Source organism: Saccostrea echinata, unplaced genomic scaffold, assembly GCF_033153115.1.
Source record: "Saccostrea echinata isolate AGI-Se365-2 ecotype Australia unplaced genomic scaffold, CSIRO_AGI_Sech_v1 ptg000022l, whole genome shotgun sequence".
Classification (NCBI taxonomy): domain Eukaryota; kingdom Metazoa; phylum Mollusca; class Bivalvia; order Ostreida; family Ostreidae; genus Saccostrea; species Saccostrea echinata.
Window position 1 is genome coordinate 7,237,351 of NW_026889771.1, and position 21,227 is coordinate 7,258,577.

Consider the following 21,227-nt stretch of genomic DNA (forward strand, 5'->3'; position numbering starts at 1 on the left):
AAATTTCTTTTTATGCCCCCGCCTCAAAATGGCCAGGGGCATATAATGTTACCCTGTTCATTGACTTTCCGTTCATTATCTCGGCAACAATTACACACATTCAACTCGAATTTGACATATGGATACGTAACAGGAATACGCAGATCAAGTTTGAATTTAGTCATGATCTGATAATTTTTGATAGAGTTTTCCATATTGATTTTGGAAAAAAAAAAGAAATTTTCAGTTTCCGCTCTCTAACTTTTGTAGGGATGTGTGTATAAGGTTGAACTTGCATATAGAGGTATTTTACAAGGGAATACATGGACCTCCAAAAACAGAGTTGGGATCAGATGCCGTTCACACCCGCCGTGATCATCCCTCGTAGAAAAATATGAAATTTTCAGTTTCCGCTCTGTAACTTTTGTAGGGATGTATGTATAAGGTTGAAATTGCATATGCGGGTATTTTACCAGAAAATACAGGTCAAGTTTGAATTTGGTCCTGCTCCATTTTGGCTGCCTGCGGGGGCATTTGTGGCATTCCGACACATCTAGTTTATTAATGGATGACATACACTGTATGCATCATGAGAAGAATAAACAAGTATTAATTAAATAAGTAATTTGTAAGTTGATTTGGGTAGCGCAATCGATAGTTTTTATCGGTCAATGAGTGTGTTCACATTTTAATTCTTTTCCCTTTGTATTATCACATATGGACTCACAGAGAAAGTGATTATCTTTGCACTTAGAACCACTAAGCAAATTCTTTTAATTATGATTCCAATAATTACTAATTCAATACTCATGCCAACATGTATATACGACATTTAGGTTCAAATATTAAAATGGATGCAGATTTCTTGGATTACTACCTGTAGCAAACAACAATGCAAAATGGTGGAAGATTCGTTGATTTTCTTTCCAAATATCTTACATAAAAGTCAGAGGCACTCCGAGCCCTCAGATGTGAGGTTTTTATAAGCATATTACAAGACAGATTATAAGAATCGATACACTTACCTAAACACACGTACAATCTGACAGTAGAAAAATGACTATTAAGTTATGTAAGAAAAGTTACATATATTTAATTAATGACGCAAACGTATTTTAAATCGAGCTTAATTGTCTCAAAGAGGTAAGCAGCTGCAAAAAAGTATGACTTAATATTATATATTTTAAGATCTATTTAAAGAAACCATGTTTAATGTCATCTGTACAGTTTTCGTTCTTGAATTCTATGGAGTAAAGTCTATAATGCATTAACAAAAAATATCAATACCGAAAATATTTATATATCAGAAACAAAAACATATTTATATAATTTCCGAAACAATACATAGAATTTCTTAAATTAATCTATCTTTATACCTCTTCTATTAGTTGTAATGTTCCCCTGTCTTACTATATGATCATGACGAGGTGGAAGAGGATTTTGATCAGGATAGTTTTTATGAATTAAATTGATAATCAACTTTCGGGAAGGGGGGGGGGGATGCGTATTAACATTTGAGTTTAAACTGTAATCAAACGCTTGTAAACTTCAACATGAAAATTCTCATATCAGCTGCTGCAGAGTACTTGTAGCTAAAAGTGGAATATAATGCTGGCTTGACATGGCTCCAGCACAAAGTCACTGTATCTCTCGATGCTAACTTTCTCTGACCAACTTGTAGACCTCAACCAGTATCTCATTTTAAAATTTCGTTAATGATATCTGACATTCTTTCGGAAATAAAAGAAAATATTTTCGGTAAAGGTAACCCACCAGTCTTCAAAATTTTCGGTAATGCAATGCAGTGAGATTTTATTATTATGATATTAAAACAATGAATAGGCCGTATCTAAATATCAAGTTACGGATAAATATTAAAGAATTCCATATGCTTTCAAAGAATACAAAGGCACTTTGCAAAACATATTACCAGTTAATAGAGGTAAAGGGTATTAACAACCAAGTCATTAAACCAACGCATCTCTGTCTACTTTTTGTTTCTTTTTCACTGACAGTTCAATAACTTTTGTAGGAAATCGGGTGAATAAACCTAGATGAATAGAGGAAATATTATTTATTATTGTCTTCATATACATAACTTAAAAATAGATTGTATAAGTTAGAAGTTCAACTGCTTACGTATTACTTAAAACTGATCAAATTTTAAAACCAAAGAGAACCAGTCCGAGGATAATTATAAGTGTTTACGTATAACTTCAAACTGATCAAATTTTAAAACCTAAACGAACTAGTAAGAGGATACATTTTATCATACCCTTGTACACACATTTTTGTAATGAGTATTTCTTTGTTTTTAACTGATTCTCGTCATCCCAAATGGAACCTGCTGTTTATTTTCTTAGTCACGTTAAGTGCAGGCAGATTAGAAAATCTGTGTTGGTTTGTGATAATTAGATTTAAGTGTATTTTCGATCCGTTTAATTAGAAATTCTAGATGCCAATAATTAATTCCTCCACAGGCAAAATGAATGTTGACATGGTGTTTTATGTGGTGTATAAACTATGGCAAAAATCGACAGTCTTCCCAATCTTTTCAAACTCAAGAACGTCATCGGGGGTTCTCTTGCCCGCGTCACACGAGCACACATTAAATATTAACAGAATCACCTTAAACTCGTTAGCTACTTGCGACCTCCATTATTTTTCCTCCCAGTTCTTTCAATACTGATGAATAACAATTGATGGATGGAAAATTGAAATTATCTCGTTAACTGCACTTGAACAAATATTAGTCGTGATTTGCAAATACAATGGGTGCAGTTTAGACGTGAAAGAATGTACTTCACCACTGTTGGGATTATATAATTTAGTCCCCTTTACATCTAATAGATATCCAGTATTTTTACTGAACCCGTTTGGACTTATTTTACTATGTTATTCATAAATATTGTAAAGGCGTCCTTAGTGCGGGTTGTGTTGCTGGTGCACAGTATATTGGCTGTGTGGAGAGCTGTTAGTATTTCAAACAATATGTGGCTGTGGTTGCTGGCAGTTGCGGATGTTGCTTTTATCATTGAAGCATTGATAACCATCATAAAGAGGAAGGGGATGGAGTATAAATGGTAAGATACTGAATAAGAAAGATTTTTTTTTAACTATCTAGTTCATGAATAGTTTATGAAATGGAAGAACTTAGTTCATTATGCCCAGATTGTGAAAACGCGTGCACAAGAGCATTTCATTTATATTTAACATTTTATCAGTTCTTCATGTTACCATAAACGTAAGTATTGTTCAGAGTGAAAGAAATAATTAAGCTATAATTTACATAATTAAACAATACCCCCCCCCTTTCCAAAAAAAGAGCGGATCATGCAGAAGTAACCGATTTACGAATATTATGATATAAAAACAAAAGATATTGGTCATAAATCTGCCTAATGTCGACGTCGCTAAAATCAACTCTTTCTTAAACATACCAGGCAAAGAGCTATTAGTAGCTTTTAATATCTTTAAACTTATTCATATTCGTGCAGAAATTAATCATCTCCTCTTGCAAAACCCAATTATGAATTTTGATATCATAAATTAAGTTTATTATTTCAAACAATTAGATATGTGTTATCAACATTAAAATAAAAGAACAGAACTGTCCCATTATCTTAGCAGTAACTGATCATGAGTTTTTCCCTGATGTCTTGGCTATTGATTGTTTTCGCATTATGACATGTAATTATGCTTGCTGCTTGTACATTAGATGATTTACGATCAGATTAAACCTCAAACTCTTTTCTCAGGTTAAATTTTTAAAACTCTGCGAATGAAAATATATTGTCTTTATACTGGGGCGAATAAATCGGAAATTCTCATATATACATTGTATGATGTTAACAACATACTGAATGTTATTGATAGAAGATTAGTGGCCTTCAACTTTTTCTTTTGACCTTGGAATTTATAGGCTACTTGCATCTCTTTCTTTGAGTATGAAAGGTCAGATCAAACTCTACTTCTACTCCACATCGTGAGCAGAACACGTTATAAAGTCTAAAACACTGTAATAAATTAAACTGGCCTTTTGTTATTTAGTGGTAGTTGTTTCTCTGCTGGACACTAACTACTTCTTTAGAAAGTCTGAGTGCAAAAATTGTACTTCTACACAATGTCCACGAAATTATTGACACCGTAAACAACGCACACACGTAAGGGCAAGTTATTAGGTCTTCTAGCATCTTTGCTTCGAAAAGATAAGAGCGTATACGTTTTTACGATAATAGTAACCACCCGTTTTACTTTGGGGAGATAGAAAAGTCGTATTGGGCTGACTCAGTACATCCTTCTTTTATGCCGCGACTGACCTAAGTCGATAAAAAATTGGTAGCAACTGTTCCTTCACTTTGAAGTTGCGGGTCCTTCGGATGAGACCTTAAAAACCGAGGACCCGTGTCATGGTAGGCATTGGCACGATAGAGAACCCTCACTGCTCAATGGCGAGTAAAGGTCTTTGAAGCCCTTCACCGGTTTATGGCGACGTCTCTATATGAGTGAAAAATTCTCGAATGGAACGTAAAAAAACAATCAATCAATCTTTTCTAATGTCTAAAAAAGGTGCTTAGTTAAACTTCCTTTAAACCATATATCTATATATAGAGAGAGAAAAAAAAACAGCTCGAAGTCCCCGAGAACGTTCTCTCTCTTAGGGTCTGGCAGAAAAATGCATGTTATAAATATTCATAACTGTTATTTATACTTTTGGGAATCCATAGAAAATGAATTAACTAAAATGTACTTGATGCAATAAATAAAATATACATGCGTATACTGTTGCAGGGATAATTCATCAAAATGCCAGTGGTATGATTTCAATTTTACACGTGTTTTATTTTGTCACATTCTCACTCAGTAAATATGAAATGAGTTCTTTTTGGATTTGTAAGAGTTAAGAAGGAAAGCAATTATATTAATTAAAATAAATAAACAAATTTATTAAAATACAAAATAAAAAAATTAATAAATTCTATGTCGCTTTTTAGGTAAGAGAGATTTTCGTTTCTTTACATATTGCTAGATGAGATTGAAAACTAACCATCGCTGAAGTTGATTTCTTTGTAATTTGATAAGGAAAATATCAACCCATCTTCATTGCATAATAAAACAGGGAAAAAAAAACCATAAAAATAAACAACCTTTGATTTGCTTTTTCTTAGTCAACGGGCACGATAAAATTCTTTGTATTTCTTACGAACACTTGAGTAAGGGAGTTCGTCTTCCATTTTTAATTTTCCTACCCATTATTAAGGACACTTGGAATGATAAGTAAATGTGAAATGGTCACCTTTTCATTCGGGCCTGGCATGAAATGAAGGAGCTCTTTGAGAATTACATCGTCCGTCTAGCTAGCTGTTCATCAACACTTTTGGTGTGACTCAATAACTCGAGCAGTTTTCAATGAAATAAGGAGATAACGAAGAGTAATCAAGCTCAAAAGTCCACTGAAACAAAACAAATCGGGAGAAAAGCAAACACGGACCTCTAAAAACATCAGAGGTTAGGGTCAGGTGCCATGAACCTTTTTCAGAACTTTACTACAAGAGCAAATACGTATAGATTTTTGGGTCATATTTCTTTGTCAGTTTTTTTTATATTAAAGTTTAACATTATATCCATGACAATTGTTGTGACGCGATAACAAATGGTTTTCAACATAATGATGTTTACAAATTCTTTACCATAAGAGCAAGTCATCCCTAGATTCTGACAGCAAATTATTTTGTCTGTCTGTTTGTCATTTGAATGTATTTCCTTAACACTTTTGTTGTGTCGCAATAATTCAAAAAGGGTTTTCAACGTAATATTTTGAAATTTTATGTACTGTAAGAGAAAAACTCCTATAAATCTAATGGTCATATTACTTCGTTGTTCCGTCAGTATGCATGCCTGAATGTATTTTCATCGTGGCACAATAAAATAAATCAGAACAATTTTAAAAAATATATATATATCTACATAGCACTAAGTGGGGATGGGGTAATCCAAAAAAGCAAGTGTTATTGAATGTAATTACAAATTTTTAAGTAATTGGAAATAATTTGTAATTGAAATGGTAATTGGAAATAATTTGTAATTGAAATGATAATTGAATTAATTGAATTGCAAAATGACATGTAATTACAATTATATTTATTATTACATTTCAATTACTTAAAGTCTAATCTTACAATAAAAACTTAAATGTAGGATTCTTTCTTTTTTCTGTGAACAGATTACCTACTATTTATTAATAAATATTAATATATTTAATTATAAATTAGTTTTATTTTTGATTATAACAAAGTAAACTTTTCAAGAGTATATAGTCATACATGTATGTTTAAATCATCTGTACTGGGTGTTAGCATATTTTTATATGTGCATGTTTGCATTATACATTTCATACCAATTGATGGGCTTTTGTTTTTATACTAAATTTGACTATGTAATATTCCGACTACCTGATTTATACACAGGGCCCACGGTGGGTGTGACCGGTCGACAGGGGATGCTTACTCGTCCTTGGCAACTGATTCCACCTCAGTCTGTAGTTTCCGGGTGTCCGTGTTTTATGCCCTGTTATCAGATTTGTATAAATTATGTAGGTTTTGTTTGAGATAGATCACTCTTCGTTATTTTCACTTTTTTATAAACATCCTCATCATGCCTGGGGGTTAAAACAACATATCACTGACACCTCCTATATACCTGGCTGTCCATTAAATGTCCTTATAAGAAGCATGCTTTATTCAGGGGTGATGGTCATTAAGAGTTAAGTACAAACACATAAGTTTAATGTTTAAGGATGGATATCACAAACAAAAAAATTGATGCGTGGATTGATATTTATTTTTTGATGATTTTGAAATGAAATGACATAAATATGAATTTCTTAAATTAAAAAAATGTCAATTTTCTTTGGTGTTTTAATACCATTCTGTGATTCTGTAACATTTCTGCGATTCTGTAACATTTTCTTTAAAAAACTATTGTTTGCACACATTTTGTGACATTATTCGAAATCTTATTCAAAATTTCCAAACTTACTCAAACTACCATTATAAATATAAATTTATTTTATATATTGCTTATTCCTGAAAAAAAGTTTGTATTATTTATTCTTAAAACTTCAAAGTTGAGAATGGCTGATAAATACATTTTTAAGCCCTTCGGCGTCTCCATATGAGTGAAAAAATTTGAGAGGGACGTTAAACAACAATTAACAAACAACCAATAATTATAAGACAAAGTGCAAAGGATAGCTGGAAAGATCCTTCACCCACCATTGCTATATGAATGGCCTAATATTTGAGGGGAAAAAAACCTATGATTAAATGGAAAATTCTTTGGTGTTGATTTGGGAATATTATTGTTATTTTTATTTACAAATGCGACATGTACTTCGTATGTAATGAATATTAAACCTTTGTTAATACAATTTTGAAAACATACAATGTAATTTTAATTTTAATTAATTACTTAAAGTAATTTGAATAACTGCATTTGTATATTAAAGTAATATGTAATTTAATTGTAGAATTTGGCAAAGTGATATAATTTATAACTTTGGTATTTATTGACCCTATCCATAGGTATAAGCTTAAGCTATAAACTATATATATACACTTTCCTTGTGAAGCTGTAACCTAGATAGTTTTCAACCTTACGTTTTCAAATTCTGTACTTATAGATATTTTACAATAAGAGTGGGAAACCAATATATGTGTAGGTATATCGTTTTGTATGTCTGACTGTCTTATTATATATCGATCGATCGTGTAACAATTAGTCCAAAAAGATTTCATTGTAAGAATTTCAAATTTTATACAGAAAGGAATTGATTATATATAAAAAAAATTCAAATAAATGTGATAATATAGTTTCTCTTCTGCATGTACACCTGTATATTTGTCTGTATCTTTAAATATTTATAATTCTCACACACGTATGCGAGTGTATCACTTTCATCTGCTGCATTTTCCCAATAACATTATTGAATTAGGTATATTTGTTCTTTTCCTTTTGACAGCCCTTAGCGGTACCCTTTCTGACTGTGTCAGTTTTCTAGTTATAAATTAATCAAGTCATTCTTTCCTGGCTATAATGAAATGTTTATTATTTTAAACAAATATTAGCTAGAAAAATAAAATGAAGAATTAATGAAAGCATTGTTTATATTCCCTTTAGGTTAAGAAAATCAATAAACTTAATTACAGGACTATGCTTACTGCCTATTTGTTTAAAAATCATTATATTCGATAAATGAATAGACTTCATGTACAAAATTTGTTAAATATATGAACATAAGGAATTATTCTACATATTCGTATTTCAACAAGCATTCTGCATTTATGTACATGATAACGCGGTTGCGGTCAAAGGCATTGAAATTATAATTACCTCAACTTTATATTTAGCTCTTTCTATAAATCAAGAGAGGACATGAAATGGTAAAGTTCCTGTCGATCATCGTTGTCCCTAGATCTCAAAATGGTACTTCTACGTTTTTGTGTTTGTTTTTGTTTTTTCAAAACTTGAGATGAGTGTTAACTGAATAGGGCATTTGGAAAGTTCTGAGAATGATTTGATAAAATATTAACCATTTAACAATTAATTTAATGAGTTGGATATCATTCCAAAGAGAAGGAAAATATGCACATTATATGACATCACTTATGTATTTTTTGGTCACCTGAGTCAGGTGACCTATTGCTGTTTTTCAGCTTCTTCTCTGGAACCACTGAACCAATTTCAATCAATGTTACATGTAGCATCTAGCATTTATTGGTAAAAGGGAACAAAAATTGTTCCATTTTAACCATCCAAAGCACAAAAAAGAAAGGGGGAGTATATGAAGGCGCATTCACTATTCATTTCTTGTCAGAATCAGCAACCCAACCCTTTGACAACAAATGGACCTATGAACAAAACTCTGTGTGTGAACAATTCTCAATGGTGCATAAAAATTCTGAGTTTGCAGACAATTCTCAGAGTAAAGACTTTGCAAAATATCTTGTTAAGATAAACCTACAGACAACAAGGTTTCACAAGTATGATGATAAAGCAGAGCACCACATTTCTTGGAATATATATCTTTAAGAGTGTAGCTGCTGAGATTGATGCTTCGCAAGCAGAACTTGACCTGTTACTCCGTTTGGCAGGAGATGAGTCCTCAAAGCAAGTTCAAAGCTTGAAAGTGGCGAATACAGGAAGTCCTGTGGCAGCTCTCGACCGAGTTTGGAAGCATTTGGACAGTCGTCATGGCTAACCTGGAAAGATCGAAGTTGCACTTAAGAAGAAACTCAATTATGTTCCTAAGATGGCGGTGAAGGACAGACGCAAGATGTTTGAACTATCTGACATTCTATCTGAGATAAGAGCAGTGAAAGAGAAACCTGATATATAAGGAAGACTGCAGATGTCGCAGGAAGAACTGCTGGCTCAGATGTCAAGGACTAAATCTATCAGAATTTTTATGTGGACGATCCACTTTTATCGCACAAGTCTACCAAGGAAGCAATATAACACTTCCCAAGGTTAAAAACACTCTTCAGGAAGAGGGTTACCTGCGTCCTCACAAATCATGCTCGAACTCCATTGAAGTGTTACGTGTAGCAGCCTTCGACAAGGACGATCTGGCGAAAGATTTAAAGAAACTCGACATATGACCCCCCCCCCCCAATTCAGCGGAGTTTGGGAGTATGTTGGAATCTAGAAAAGGTTGCTTAAACATTTTGTGTAACTTTAAGTGAAAAACCATATACACGACGTCGTGTGCTACCCATAACCAATGGTCTTTATGATCCTTTGTGGTTTGCAACTCCTGTGATCATTGCAGAAAAGTTAATATTACGAGAAGCCCAACCATTTGAATGAGACCAACCCTTACCAGAGGATTCTGCAGTAATCTTCAACCATGGAAAATCAGCATTAGCTCTCTTGAACAAGTGATGATATATAAGATACTTCTGAATGAGTTTTTGCAGCTGTGGCATATGTTGTTACCACCAACGACAATCAGCGTCATTTTGGATTTGTGCTTGGGAATGCTAAAAGTGCTCCGAAACACGGTCACACTATCCCACGACTCGAGTTGTGCGCTGCCTTACTATGGACAGAAATCAGTGACATTATCAGGGACGAGCTTGGGATGGAATTTCGCTAAGTAAAATACTTTACTGATAGTAAGGTCGTCTTGGGTAATATTGGAAATGAGACCGAGCGGTTTTACAAATACAAACCGTGTTGACAAAATACGAAAATACTGAAGTCCTGACCAGTGGGGATATGTACAGAACCCAGCAGACGAATCCACAAGATTTATTTCTGCTAGATATCTGCAATAAAGTCTGTGATAGAGTGGTCCAAGTGGCTTTTTTCCTAGACAGAATGAAGAAAATCAACATGAATTTCTGGTAGTGAATCTAGAGGAAGACAAGGAGATAAGATACTTGAATGCTAATGTCAAACCAACATTCCACTCATATTATTAGCTCATTTGCAAAGAAAAACCTATACTTAGCCTTAACTCACATGCGCTGGGTCAGGGGTTCGATTTATTATATATATAGTGAAAATGGATTAATTCTTTGAAAATCTTCTCTGCTCCTGGGTTTGTAACAGATAAACCGAGTGCATGATGAGCAAGAATGCCTTATCCAAAAATTGTGAAATTCAGAGCCCCATGTAATAGAGAATTCGAATGTGATGGGTTTATTAAGTGAGCCCAAGCATGTATGTTATATATGTTTAGTCTGCATGATGATAAGGCAAATGTGAGTGTATTTAGTACTGGAAAGTACAGGCAAGTAAATAGATCTACTTTATAATTTGTTACTGAGTACTAGACTATTTTGTTAATCCCAGATCATCCTATTTATCTTGCTTCGTGGGAACAAATCTTCATCTGTCAGTTTATTTAGTTTTTTTATACTTACAATGTATATTATACTCATGTAAACGTTAAGGCCCTTGGGCTTCTTGTTTGTGACGTCATAACTCATGAAATTGCGTCATAATCTCGAAATGTTCAGTAAACTGAAAAGTCGCATTTTGTTTAACAGATGAAAACATCGGAATAGTGCTTTATGGCTTCTTTGAAAACACCTTTTAAAGAAAATTTTCATAGAGCTAGATTAAGACTGTAAGAATGGTACTGTAAATCGGCAATTCCATTTTTCAGTGTTGGTTAATAAGTAGGGGTTTATGGTTCCTCAAGGGAGGAAACTATTTCCCGAGGCGGCGAAATAGTTTCCTGCCGAGGGGAACCATAAATTTGCAATTTCCCTCATACTCATTCTATAACTGTTTTATTATACCGAAACAATCATGGGACTCGAACATTTCTAAAAACAATATAGAGGCATTTAAATAATCACAATTGCATGTGATTAAAAATATTGTAAGATAACTAATGCATCAATACCGAGGAAAATAAGATTATTAAAAAATATATAATAATTTCACTGACACTTCGAAGGATTATCGTTGTCTTCATTTTGCTAGAATTCCAGTACGATTTTGACATTGCATGTCAAAATGTTTTGACGTTATATTTACATTGCTAATAATATTACGTCACAGACCCGAGATTCCTTGAACGCTCCGCCCACTGTTCATTTTAATTGGTTAAAATTATTAATAAATATTCTTTAGGGAGTAGTCCCAGGGAGTAGCTCCTATTTTTCAGAAAGTAGTCCTCCGATGAGGGAAATAGTATCTTCTCAGGGAAATGGACAGTTTTATGGTATTAATTTTATATAGAGTAATAACAGTTGAGGTATAATAATAATTATAAGTGATCACCATAGTAAATCCATGTGTCAAAGTTATCACTATAGTAAACCAACATTTTTATAATGATACATAAGTATACTTCTCTTTAAATTTTCCAGTATTAAAGCACAAAAAATCGATTCCATAATTGTAATATATTAGTACATGTATATATGTATTGAAATTTAAACATTTTAAGTTTCCTAAATATCAATGACATTCAAGTCAATAAATAACTTTGAATTCAGTCAAGTGTATCACAATTTCACTTCATTGTATATTTTCTGTTAAAGGTTTTGTCCATGTTTCTTTTTCTACCTTGGAGGCACTCTTCCCTCTATCTGGCTTCTGGAACTGGATAGACGAGAGCGTTACATGGCTGTCAAGCATGGAGTGAACAATGCCACGGCAACGGACTCCCTAGCTGAAATCTATCCTGGAGTACGCTACTTTTTTACAGGTCTGATCTAAATGACTTGCAATTGATTTATATAACAAACAAATCTATAACTGATTCTATTTTTTAGGTGTCCATTCCCATTTCGTTACCTGCAGACACTTGGGTTTTATTGATTGAACAATTTCTACTTTATTTTATGATCGTTGGAAGATGGCTATTACCGCGCGGAACAATTTCGAGAAATGAACTTTCCCAGCTTTTGTTTGTCTTCATTGGAATAGCTTCAGATATCACGGAGTTCTTCACCTTATTTGATGAAGATGTTGTTCGTAAAAATCTCGAATTGACCTACGCCATATTGATCATCTGGACCATCAGCCTAGTTCAGTTTTGTTTCGTGTTAACTGCGACCAAGAATTCAAATAAACCCCGCGTAGCACTTCCTGATTCCGATGAGGAGACTGGCCCAGGCATCCGAAAACGAAGGAGAAAAGGAGGCTGCGAGAAGTGTGTCTCGAGTGAAGTCTGGAGCACCATGGTAACCATGTGTATGCAAGATGGTCCATTCTTGACGATCAGATTATTTGTTATTATCACTTACCATCTTGTCAACTATGCTATTATTTTCTTCACTGCTAAAAACGCTCTTGTAATGTTGTTGCTCCTATATCGTTTGATAGTCATTTGTGGTCAGAAAAATCCTGATAACGAAAGGGCAAATTCAGAAATTGACATCTATGTCCCAGATCCGGTCAGTGTCTCGAACTGTTCCTTGACTTCGTCTACCCCAACCAACAATATGCAAGCTGTTTGTGTTACACGACAAGAAAAAATGAATGGACGTCATGTTGGGAAGAATTCTGAATATAATGGACCTGAACATCAATCCAGAGAAATCGTCAACACGAGCAAAATTTAGGGGCTAATTGTATTCGGCGCGCTTGTGTAACAGATATCCCTTGTAAGATTTTGTTAACATCGGACATGATATTCCACTCCTGGTCTGTTAAAGTCGTACGTACGCACCGTACCTTACATCTTGATAGATTTTTCAGGATATTGTTAATATTGTTAAGATATTGTGAATAGATATTAGATGGTTATCAAATACTAAGATATAAAAAAAAAAACTTATCATATACCTATAATTAGTATTTGCTTAAAATTAGCTTTAGAAGAAATGCAACGAAACATTTTACATATTAAAAGTCGCACAAAGGTCAAACTATCGGAACGCTTCAACTAAACAGAATAATAAAGTTGAAAATTTCGTTTCGTATAATATTTTAATACCGTTTATATCATTATATCTTTCAAATAATTCGTTACATTCATAAGGTTTCAATAAAGTGGTAGCATCTCAAGAAAAAAATAAGTACATGACCGTATCTTTCACAGTATTATAATTTAATTGCCTATGGCTTTTTTCGTTCCCATTGATTAATTGAAAGTGCATTTAGGCAACACCTATCAGCCACGCAGTTCTAAATTTAGAGGACCCTACACAGTGCTGCGATACGGAAGCCCATTTAGGACCTACCAGAATATATTTTTGAATTTGATATATAGAATATTGTGGAATTCGCTATAACGAATTTAATCTGTTATAACAAATTTATTGAATTTGGTATAACGAATTCAAAAATTTATAATAACGAATTAAATTCGTTTAAACGAATTCTAAAATTTGTTATAACGAATTAAATGTGTTTAATCAAATTCAACAATCGGGGCCTATAGAAAAACATAAATGAATTCGATGTAACGATTTGTCGAATTCGTTTTAACGAATTTTACTTGTTATAACAAATTAAGGAATTCGTTTTAACGAATTAAATTCGTTATACATGTAACAAATTCGACAATTCTTTACATGTATATCGAATTCAAAAATATTTTTGATAGGTCCTGAATGGGCTTCCGTACTGCGATTTTTCTATTTTCTTATGACATCGTTTTGAATGAGTAATTAATTATTGACTCTATAGATATGACAGCAATGTGTTTCGGTGGTTTAATATCGTATTGTATCAAAAATCTAAATCACGGTTCCGCCTTCATCAGGAATCAAACTTTAATTTCAATTGTGGCAAAATCGCTTCTGTAAGCAAATCACCAAAACTTTTACGTTTAGCATATGTAATCATTGGTTTTGTTTGAAAGATTTGTTTGCATGTTTCAGCCTTAAAACTAATGACCAGTATTTTAATAATTTGGATTAATTTCACACCTTTGATTCTTGGGTCATACTTTGTAATTAGAGTATTCGGTATTTCTTTGTTTTGTGTAGCGTTATGACTCTGTTTAAAGCAAAGAATTCATAAATAATTGGGTCAATCTCAGTTCTCTTGTATTCTCTGTTTAAAAGGTGTGATCTGAACTCAAGAAGTTCATTTTGCAATATTACCTTGTCACTATTGCTTACTTACCTTATACATTCCCTCTTAATAAAGCCTTTAAAGACCGCTTTGAGATGAGCGCTTTGACAGTGCAAATATTGGAATGTATTTGTTGGTTCGTGCATTTAGGCAACACCTATCAGCCATGCAATTCTAAATTAAGAGGACCCGACACAGTGCCGCAATTTTTCTTATTTCTTCTTAACATTGATATCGTTTTGAATGAGTAATTAATTATTGACTGTATTGTTATGACAGCAGGTTCTTTTACGAAAGTAATATCCCCCTTCCCTTAAATAAAAATATTTTAGTATATTTTGTCTATTTGATTGTTTAACGTCCCTTCGAGAATTTGACACGCCTCTGCTATCCGATGAAGGGTTGCAAAACAGCACTTACGGCAATTAGGCAGTTAAGTATCTTTTTCACACCAGCACCTACTGCAGCATGGGACATTGGTTCATACGGTCCTATCCAAAGGACCGTCTCCACGTCACTCAGTGGATTCGAACCCGCGACGTAAGGATCAACTACCTCCTCCGCGAATTCGAATCTTTAAAGCAAAAACTCTAATCACTGCGCCACGCAGGCGAATACTAGTATATAGAAATGAAAAAAATATCAACATATTAACGCCAATTTTCAAAATTCTAAAAGGAGAATCAGCTAGATCGAATCGATACTACCAATGCTTGAACAGCTCGCTCAAGGGTAAGAAATTTAGGTGGTGCTAAAATTAATATTTTGTGGCAATATTTACAATGGGGCTCGATATTGCTATTGACATGAAAGATAACCGATAATGCCTCAATTAATTTTGTTTGTTTGTTGTTTAACGACCCTCTCGAGAATTTTTCACTCTTATATGGAGACGCCACCACTCGCCGGTGGAGGGCTGCAAATTTATACCTATACTCGGCACTCGGGGCCATTGAGCAGTGAGGGATCTTTTTCGTGCAAACACCTACTGCGACACGGGGCCTCAGTTTATACGGTCTCATCCGAAGGATCGGTCTCCACGTCCCGCAGTGGATTCAAACCCGTGACGTAAGGATAACTCCTTACTCCGCGACTCTAGAGCAGACACTCTAACCACTGCGCAATGCGGGCGACTGCCTAAATTAAGAAAAATCAGTGCCATTTTTGAGCATTTAAGGTATAGTACCAATCGAAACTTCTCGGGCCTTTCCGACAAGCGAAAAAACAACCTCCAGTATGTTGCGTAGGCATCAATGACAAGCCCCCATAAACTTTGAAATAATTGTAGGGAGACCTCTTGTAGAATTTGGAGCTCAACTTTATTGAATGTAAAGATATTACCTAAATTATACTGTAGGAGTGACTTGTAACTCTGTCTTTCCAATACTTAAATAAATAGAAAGCGACCCAGTCTTGTATAAATTTTTAACATACAGTGATGTTAATACATTCGAAGTTGGGTTTTCGACCTCTGACGGAAAAACCCGAGATGATGCGATTGGGTGTAGAACGTGTCTGCTTTTCAGGAAAGTTTTGTCCGAATCTCTATCCTTTTTTTTCAAATGCATTTGACTTTTTGAAAAAAAAAAACAAAAACGTACGACATTCAATTTAAGGGCCGCTCTCAAAATCTGCGAGAAATGAGACTAATTAGGAACTATTTCTATGGTGGAAGGATACTAAGAAGAAAATTCTTTTAAGGTCTGATGACACGTTCCTCAAATACATGTATCTGTTTCTCTTAGTAATATATAAAAAATATTCATAATATTTACATTGTGATTTCTAAACTTTTTATGCCCTCATAAACATGTGTAATCCTTGTGACAAGACCTTCCTTTGGATACCAACAACTTTGACCTTGGAGTTTGACCTACTTTTGCAAAACTTTAACCTTGGCCGTAACTTTTGATTGGTTGGAGCTATGGCTTTCATATTTCACATATGTATTTCTTGTGACAAGGCCTTTCTTTGGGTACCATAAAATTTGACCTTGACCTTGGAGTTTGACCCACTTTTACTAAATTTGTTCAGACTTTAACCTTGGACATAACTTTTGAATAGTTGGTGCTAGGGCTTTCATACTTCACACGTGTATACCTTGTGACAAGACCAACAACTTTGACCCTTTGACCTTGGAGTTTGACCTACTTTTAAAAACCCTAACCTTGGCCATAACTTTTGAACAGTTGGTGCTAGGGCTTTCATACTTCACATGTGTAATCCTTTAACAAGACCTTCCTTTGGATACCAACAACTTTGACCTTGACCTTGGAGTTTGACCTACTTTTGCAAAACTTTAACCTTGGCCATAACTTTTGAACGGTTAGAGCAAGGGCTTTCATACTTCACATATGTAATCCTTGAGGCAAGGCCTTCATTTGGATACCAACAAATTTGACCCTTTGACCTTGGAATTTGACCTACTCTTGAAGAACTTTAACCTTGGCCATTACTTTTGAATAATTGGTGCTAGGGCTTTCACACTTCACATATGTGTCCTTGTGACAAGACCTTCCTTTGGATACCAACAACTTTTACCCTTTGACCTTGGAATTTGACCTACATTTGAAAGACTTTAACCTTGGCCATAACTTTGAACGGTTGGTGCTAGGACTTTTATATTTCACGTGTATTTCTTCTGAGAAGGCCTTTCCTTGGGCACCATTAATTTTTACCATTTGAAGTTGACCTTGATGTTTGACATATTTTTAAAAAAAACTTTAACCTTTTCCATATCTATTCAATGATTGCTGCTAGGGTTTTCATATTTCACAAGTATATTCCTCGAGACAAGACCTTACTTTGGGTACCAACATATTTAATTTGCATTTGAGAAAGTTTACCTTTTGTTATGAGTTGCCATACGGGGTCGTCAGAGTTTCACAAACACATCTTGTTTTAAAAAGTCTTAAAATATAAATACAACAAAAATTGTGATATTGACAATTCAAATGATTTCAAATACGGTTATATAGGAAACATTACCCTCTGGTATCTTGCACAAATGCCCGATAAGGTACCTCAATTTTCTGTGAGGATACTTCTTAAAAGTAGCAATACTTCAATGACAAATTCTCGGGGAAAATTATGTATTATTGAGGAACGTGTCGTCTGACCTTAAATGTTTAGATTTAATTTATTCAACATGATGGAATTTTAGCCCTGCATATTTTAACTTCACCTAAATATATTCTAAGATAATTGGATGCAAGTTCAAAATGATAATTTTAAAACTTTAATACCTTTTTTTTTTCAAAACTTTGCAAAAAGTTGCAGATATATTAAGGAAGTCAGCATGAAATTTACTTTGTTTTTAGCTTGAAATTTGCATGATTTGATTCATATCTCAAAATTTACATCACTGGTCCATTTTTTTTTTTTTTTTTCATTTCCTAAAAAACTATACTTCTAACAGCTAACTTAGCACTAAAGTCATAAAAAGCTTTATTTAAGGAAATGTGCTATTTATTTTGATATCAAGAACTATGGCATTTTATTAGTCCTAAAAGGTCACAAAAAATTACGCGCATTAACTGGCATTTCTGCAAATATATATTATTATATATATTCATATAAACTATTCTATATTAAGTAAGATAGTATTAATTTTCATGATTTCATCTGATAAAATTTAATTGAGATTGAAGGGATCAATATAAAAGTTAAAATTTTAAGTTCAAAAATGTCAATTTTTTTGTACTGTTGCTCAGAAATATATTCACTGCCCCCACCCAATTTCTTTCGAATTTGATATTCTTCTCAAAATTCCTTGATATAAACAATACCAGGAGTGACATACCTTAACTATAGGAGAAAAATACTCAGCCCCCAAAAATGGTATGAGAACGCCGAATACAACTAGCCAAACTTTGATTTTATGTTTGATCTTTGTCATTGCTATAATAGTGAAAATAATTCTCATGCTAAGTAAATTTGCTGTCTATGCAAAGGTGATACTTGTATTCTCCTGCCAAAACTAGTAAATGTAAATAACTTTTTGTAGAATGTTGATTAAACTTGTCATATTACAGCATTGTACAGTTTCGGTTACGGTCGATTGTTTAGCAATGTCCATGTATCTTATTGATCTGACTAGGAGAGGTAGCACAAAAAAAAATCAAAGTTGTTATACCGTTTTGAAAAACGGAGTCAAATTCACAAATGAAATATAAAGATAACGAACAGTATCAAACTCAAAATTCAATTGGCTCTATTGTCTACATTTGGGGTGTTTAAAAAAAAATCCAAGAGCACGGCTAAGCGGAGCATCCCCTTGCGGCAGGAACTTCACCGGTTAATGGCAATGTCTCCATACGAGAGAAAAATTCTCAAGAGGGACGTAAAACAAGATACAATCATATAGTAATCAAGGGCACCCAGTGTTACTATATAAAGTTTAAAATAACGTAAAGAAATTAAAATGTATTGCAACACCAATTAAATTCTTAACAAGTCAAATTGGATGTCAACGGGGGGGATCCATTTTAAACAAAAATCATCCGGGGAGGAGGTAACATGCATACGTGATCGGACAGTTTCCCTTATTCCTAGCTGAAACATATCACGTATCCTCTAAATTTCAGTAATTTACCTATCTGAGTATACCTCACAGTTGCATGCAATATGCATCAAATCTGAGAATACCCACGGAAGCAATATTTTTTCATAATGAAAAATGACAATATACCGGTGTTGAGAGGTCGAGGAAACTTGTGAAATGACTTTATAGCTTTCAAGAATTACGTGCGTCTCAAGAATTAATTCCATATTGTAAACAGACACGTGTGGTAATTTGGTAATGAAATCGCGAATCAAATTATTTCAATTACTCAATGTCAGAAATGACACTTTTAATTCATTCAGACTGTCTCAAGATACGCACAATAATATGACAATGCGCAAAAGTTAGTACACGAACTTACCGAAGCGACACTATCGAAGCGACCCGAATTTAACCGGTCAACAGGGCACCAGTTTAATTAACCGGAAGTGAGTATTGTCAACTCGTACATAAAATTTCAGGGTTTGAAGGTAGAAAAACGCGATATTTTAAAAAATATTTCACCGATTAACTTTTACAATGCCACATAAGTATGTTGAAGGCTGAGAATTTATAGTGCAAAGGTTCTCTTTAAATCTCGCCCACAATCTGTAACGGACACATTAGCACACACACATGCGCACAGTAGCGATGCTATAACCCCTCCGCAACTCGTTGCACTAGGGAATAATAAAGGTATGGAACTCCTTACATTAAATTTTACTTTCTATACATTTCTATTTATATATTGATTGTATGTTGTTTAACGTCCCATTCGAGAATTTTTCACTCGTATAGAGACGTCACCATATACCGGTGAATGGCTTCAAATTTTGACCTTTACTCGGCACTCAGGGTGATTGAGCAGTGAGGGATCTTTATCGTGCCAACGCCTGCCGTGACACGGGGTCTCGGTTTTTAAGGTCTCATCCGAAGGACCCGCAACGTGTCGAGCGCGTGGCGAAGGAACAGTTGCTACTTATTTTTTATCGACTTAGGTCAGTCGCGGCGGAGATTCGAACTCACGACCTCCAGATCATGGAGCGAGCGCTCTACCGACTGAGCTACCGTGAACGGTCTATTCATATATAAATAGTTTACATCACTACCAAAGTTCATTCCGAAATTCCATATACTTCCGAAATTTGCTGATATCTTTTGTAAAATTGGCCTTATTTTTTCTACTCGACGTTTACCCTAATTGTAAAGCAGGAACAACAGGAATTTATTCTACACGCACTGAATATTTGCTTAATAGCACTCAATCTCTCCAAAAAAACTTTTACCTTATTTGTTCATACGGTCTTTAGGTACTGTGCTACAAACAATACTTAAGCGGTCTAATTTTTTAAAAGGTATACAATACATTCCGGGAAATTTTCGTTCAATCATAGTTTTTTTCACAAATACAAGAGGCCCAAGGGCCTTAACGGTCACCTGAGTATAATACAACAATTTAGAAGTTAAATACACTGATAGATGAAGCTTTGTTGCCCTAAAGCAAGAGAAGTAGGAAGATCAGGATCAACAAAATAATTAGTATAGTATTCAGTATCAACTCATAAATTCAGTTCTAATCTGTCCCCCACTTAACACTATCACCATGCAGACTATTAACAAACTATTTGTGCTTCTGTACTATTTTAAAACCCATATTAAGACCTCTAGCATTTACCTCTTTTATGGTCTTTGAAGAACTCTTAATAAGATAAGTTATTTTTGTCTCATTTTTATTTATCTATTACTTACAGGTCTACCTGATTATTAAAACTAAGAAGGTACTTTTTGAATTATACGATAAACATTCTTGCATAATTATCTTATTCTATTAACCTTTCAAATACATTATTTACAGTGATTAATTATCAAAGGTGAATGGAAAAGGGGAATAACTTCTCTCAGTAGAATACAAATTAATAGAGCCCTGCCCAGGGCCAGAATGCTTAGACAAATGGTCCAGATGTTCAAAAATATGGTAGAAATACGCTTACTCATATCATTTAAACTTTTACTTAGTTTGCTTCCGATATGCCCAGAAGCAGAGAAGTATTTCACAGGTAAAATGCATTTTCACTACAGATTCAACAAAGCCTTACCCTAACACCAGAACCCAAGACCAAGGGTCAAGAAATTTACAAATTTGGAAGAGTTACCCTCATCA

General features: G+C 34.0%; 1 protein-coding gene across 1 annotated transcript; it reads left to right on the plus strand.

Annotated features, from left to right (window-relative positions):
* Positions 1–2,869: 2,869 nt before the first annotated feature.
* On the plus strand, positions 2,870–13,112 carry LOC133190836 (transmembrane protein 26-like). Its single transcript, XM_061326521.1, has 3 exons — positions 2,870–3,062; positions 12,039–12,186; positions 12,273–13,112. The coding sequence occupies exons 1-3, from the start codon at positions 2,872–2,874 to the stop codon at positions 13,062–13,064; spliced, it is 1,131 nt and encodes a 376-aa protein (XP_061182505.1). The 5' UTR covers positions 2,870–2,871; the 3' UTR covers positions 13,065–13,112.
* The last annotated feature ends 8,115 nt before the right edge of the window (positions 13,113–21,227 follow it).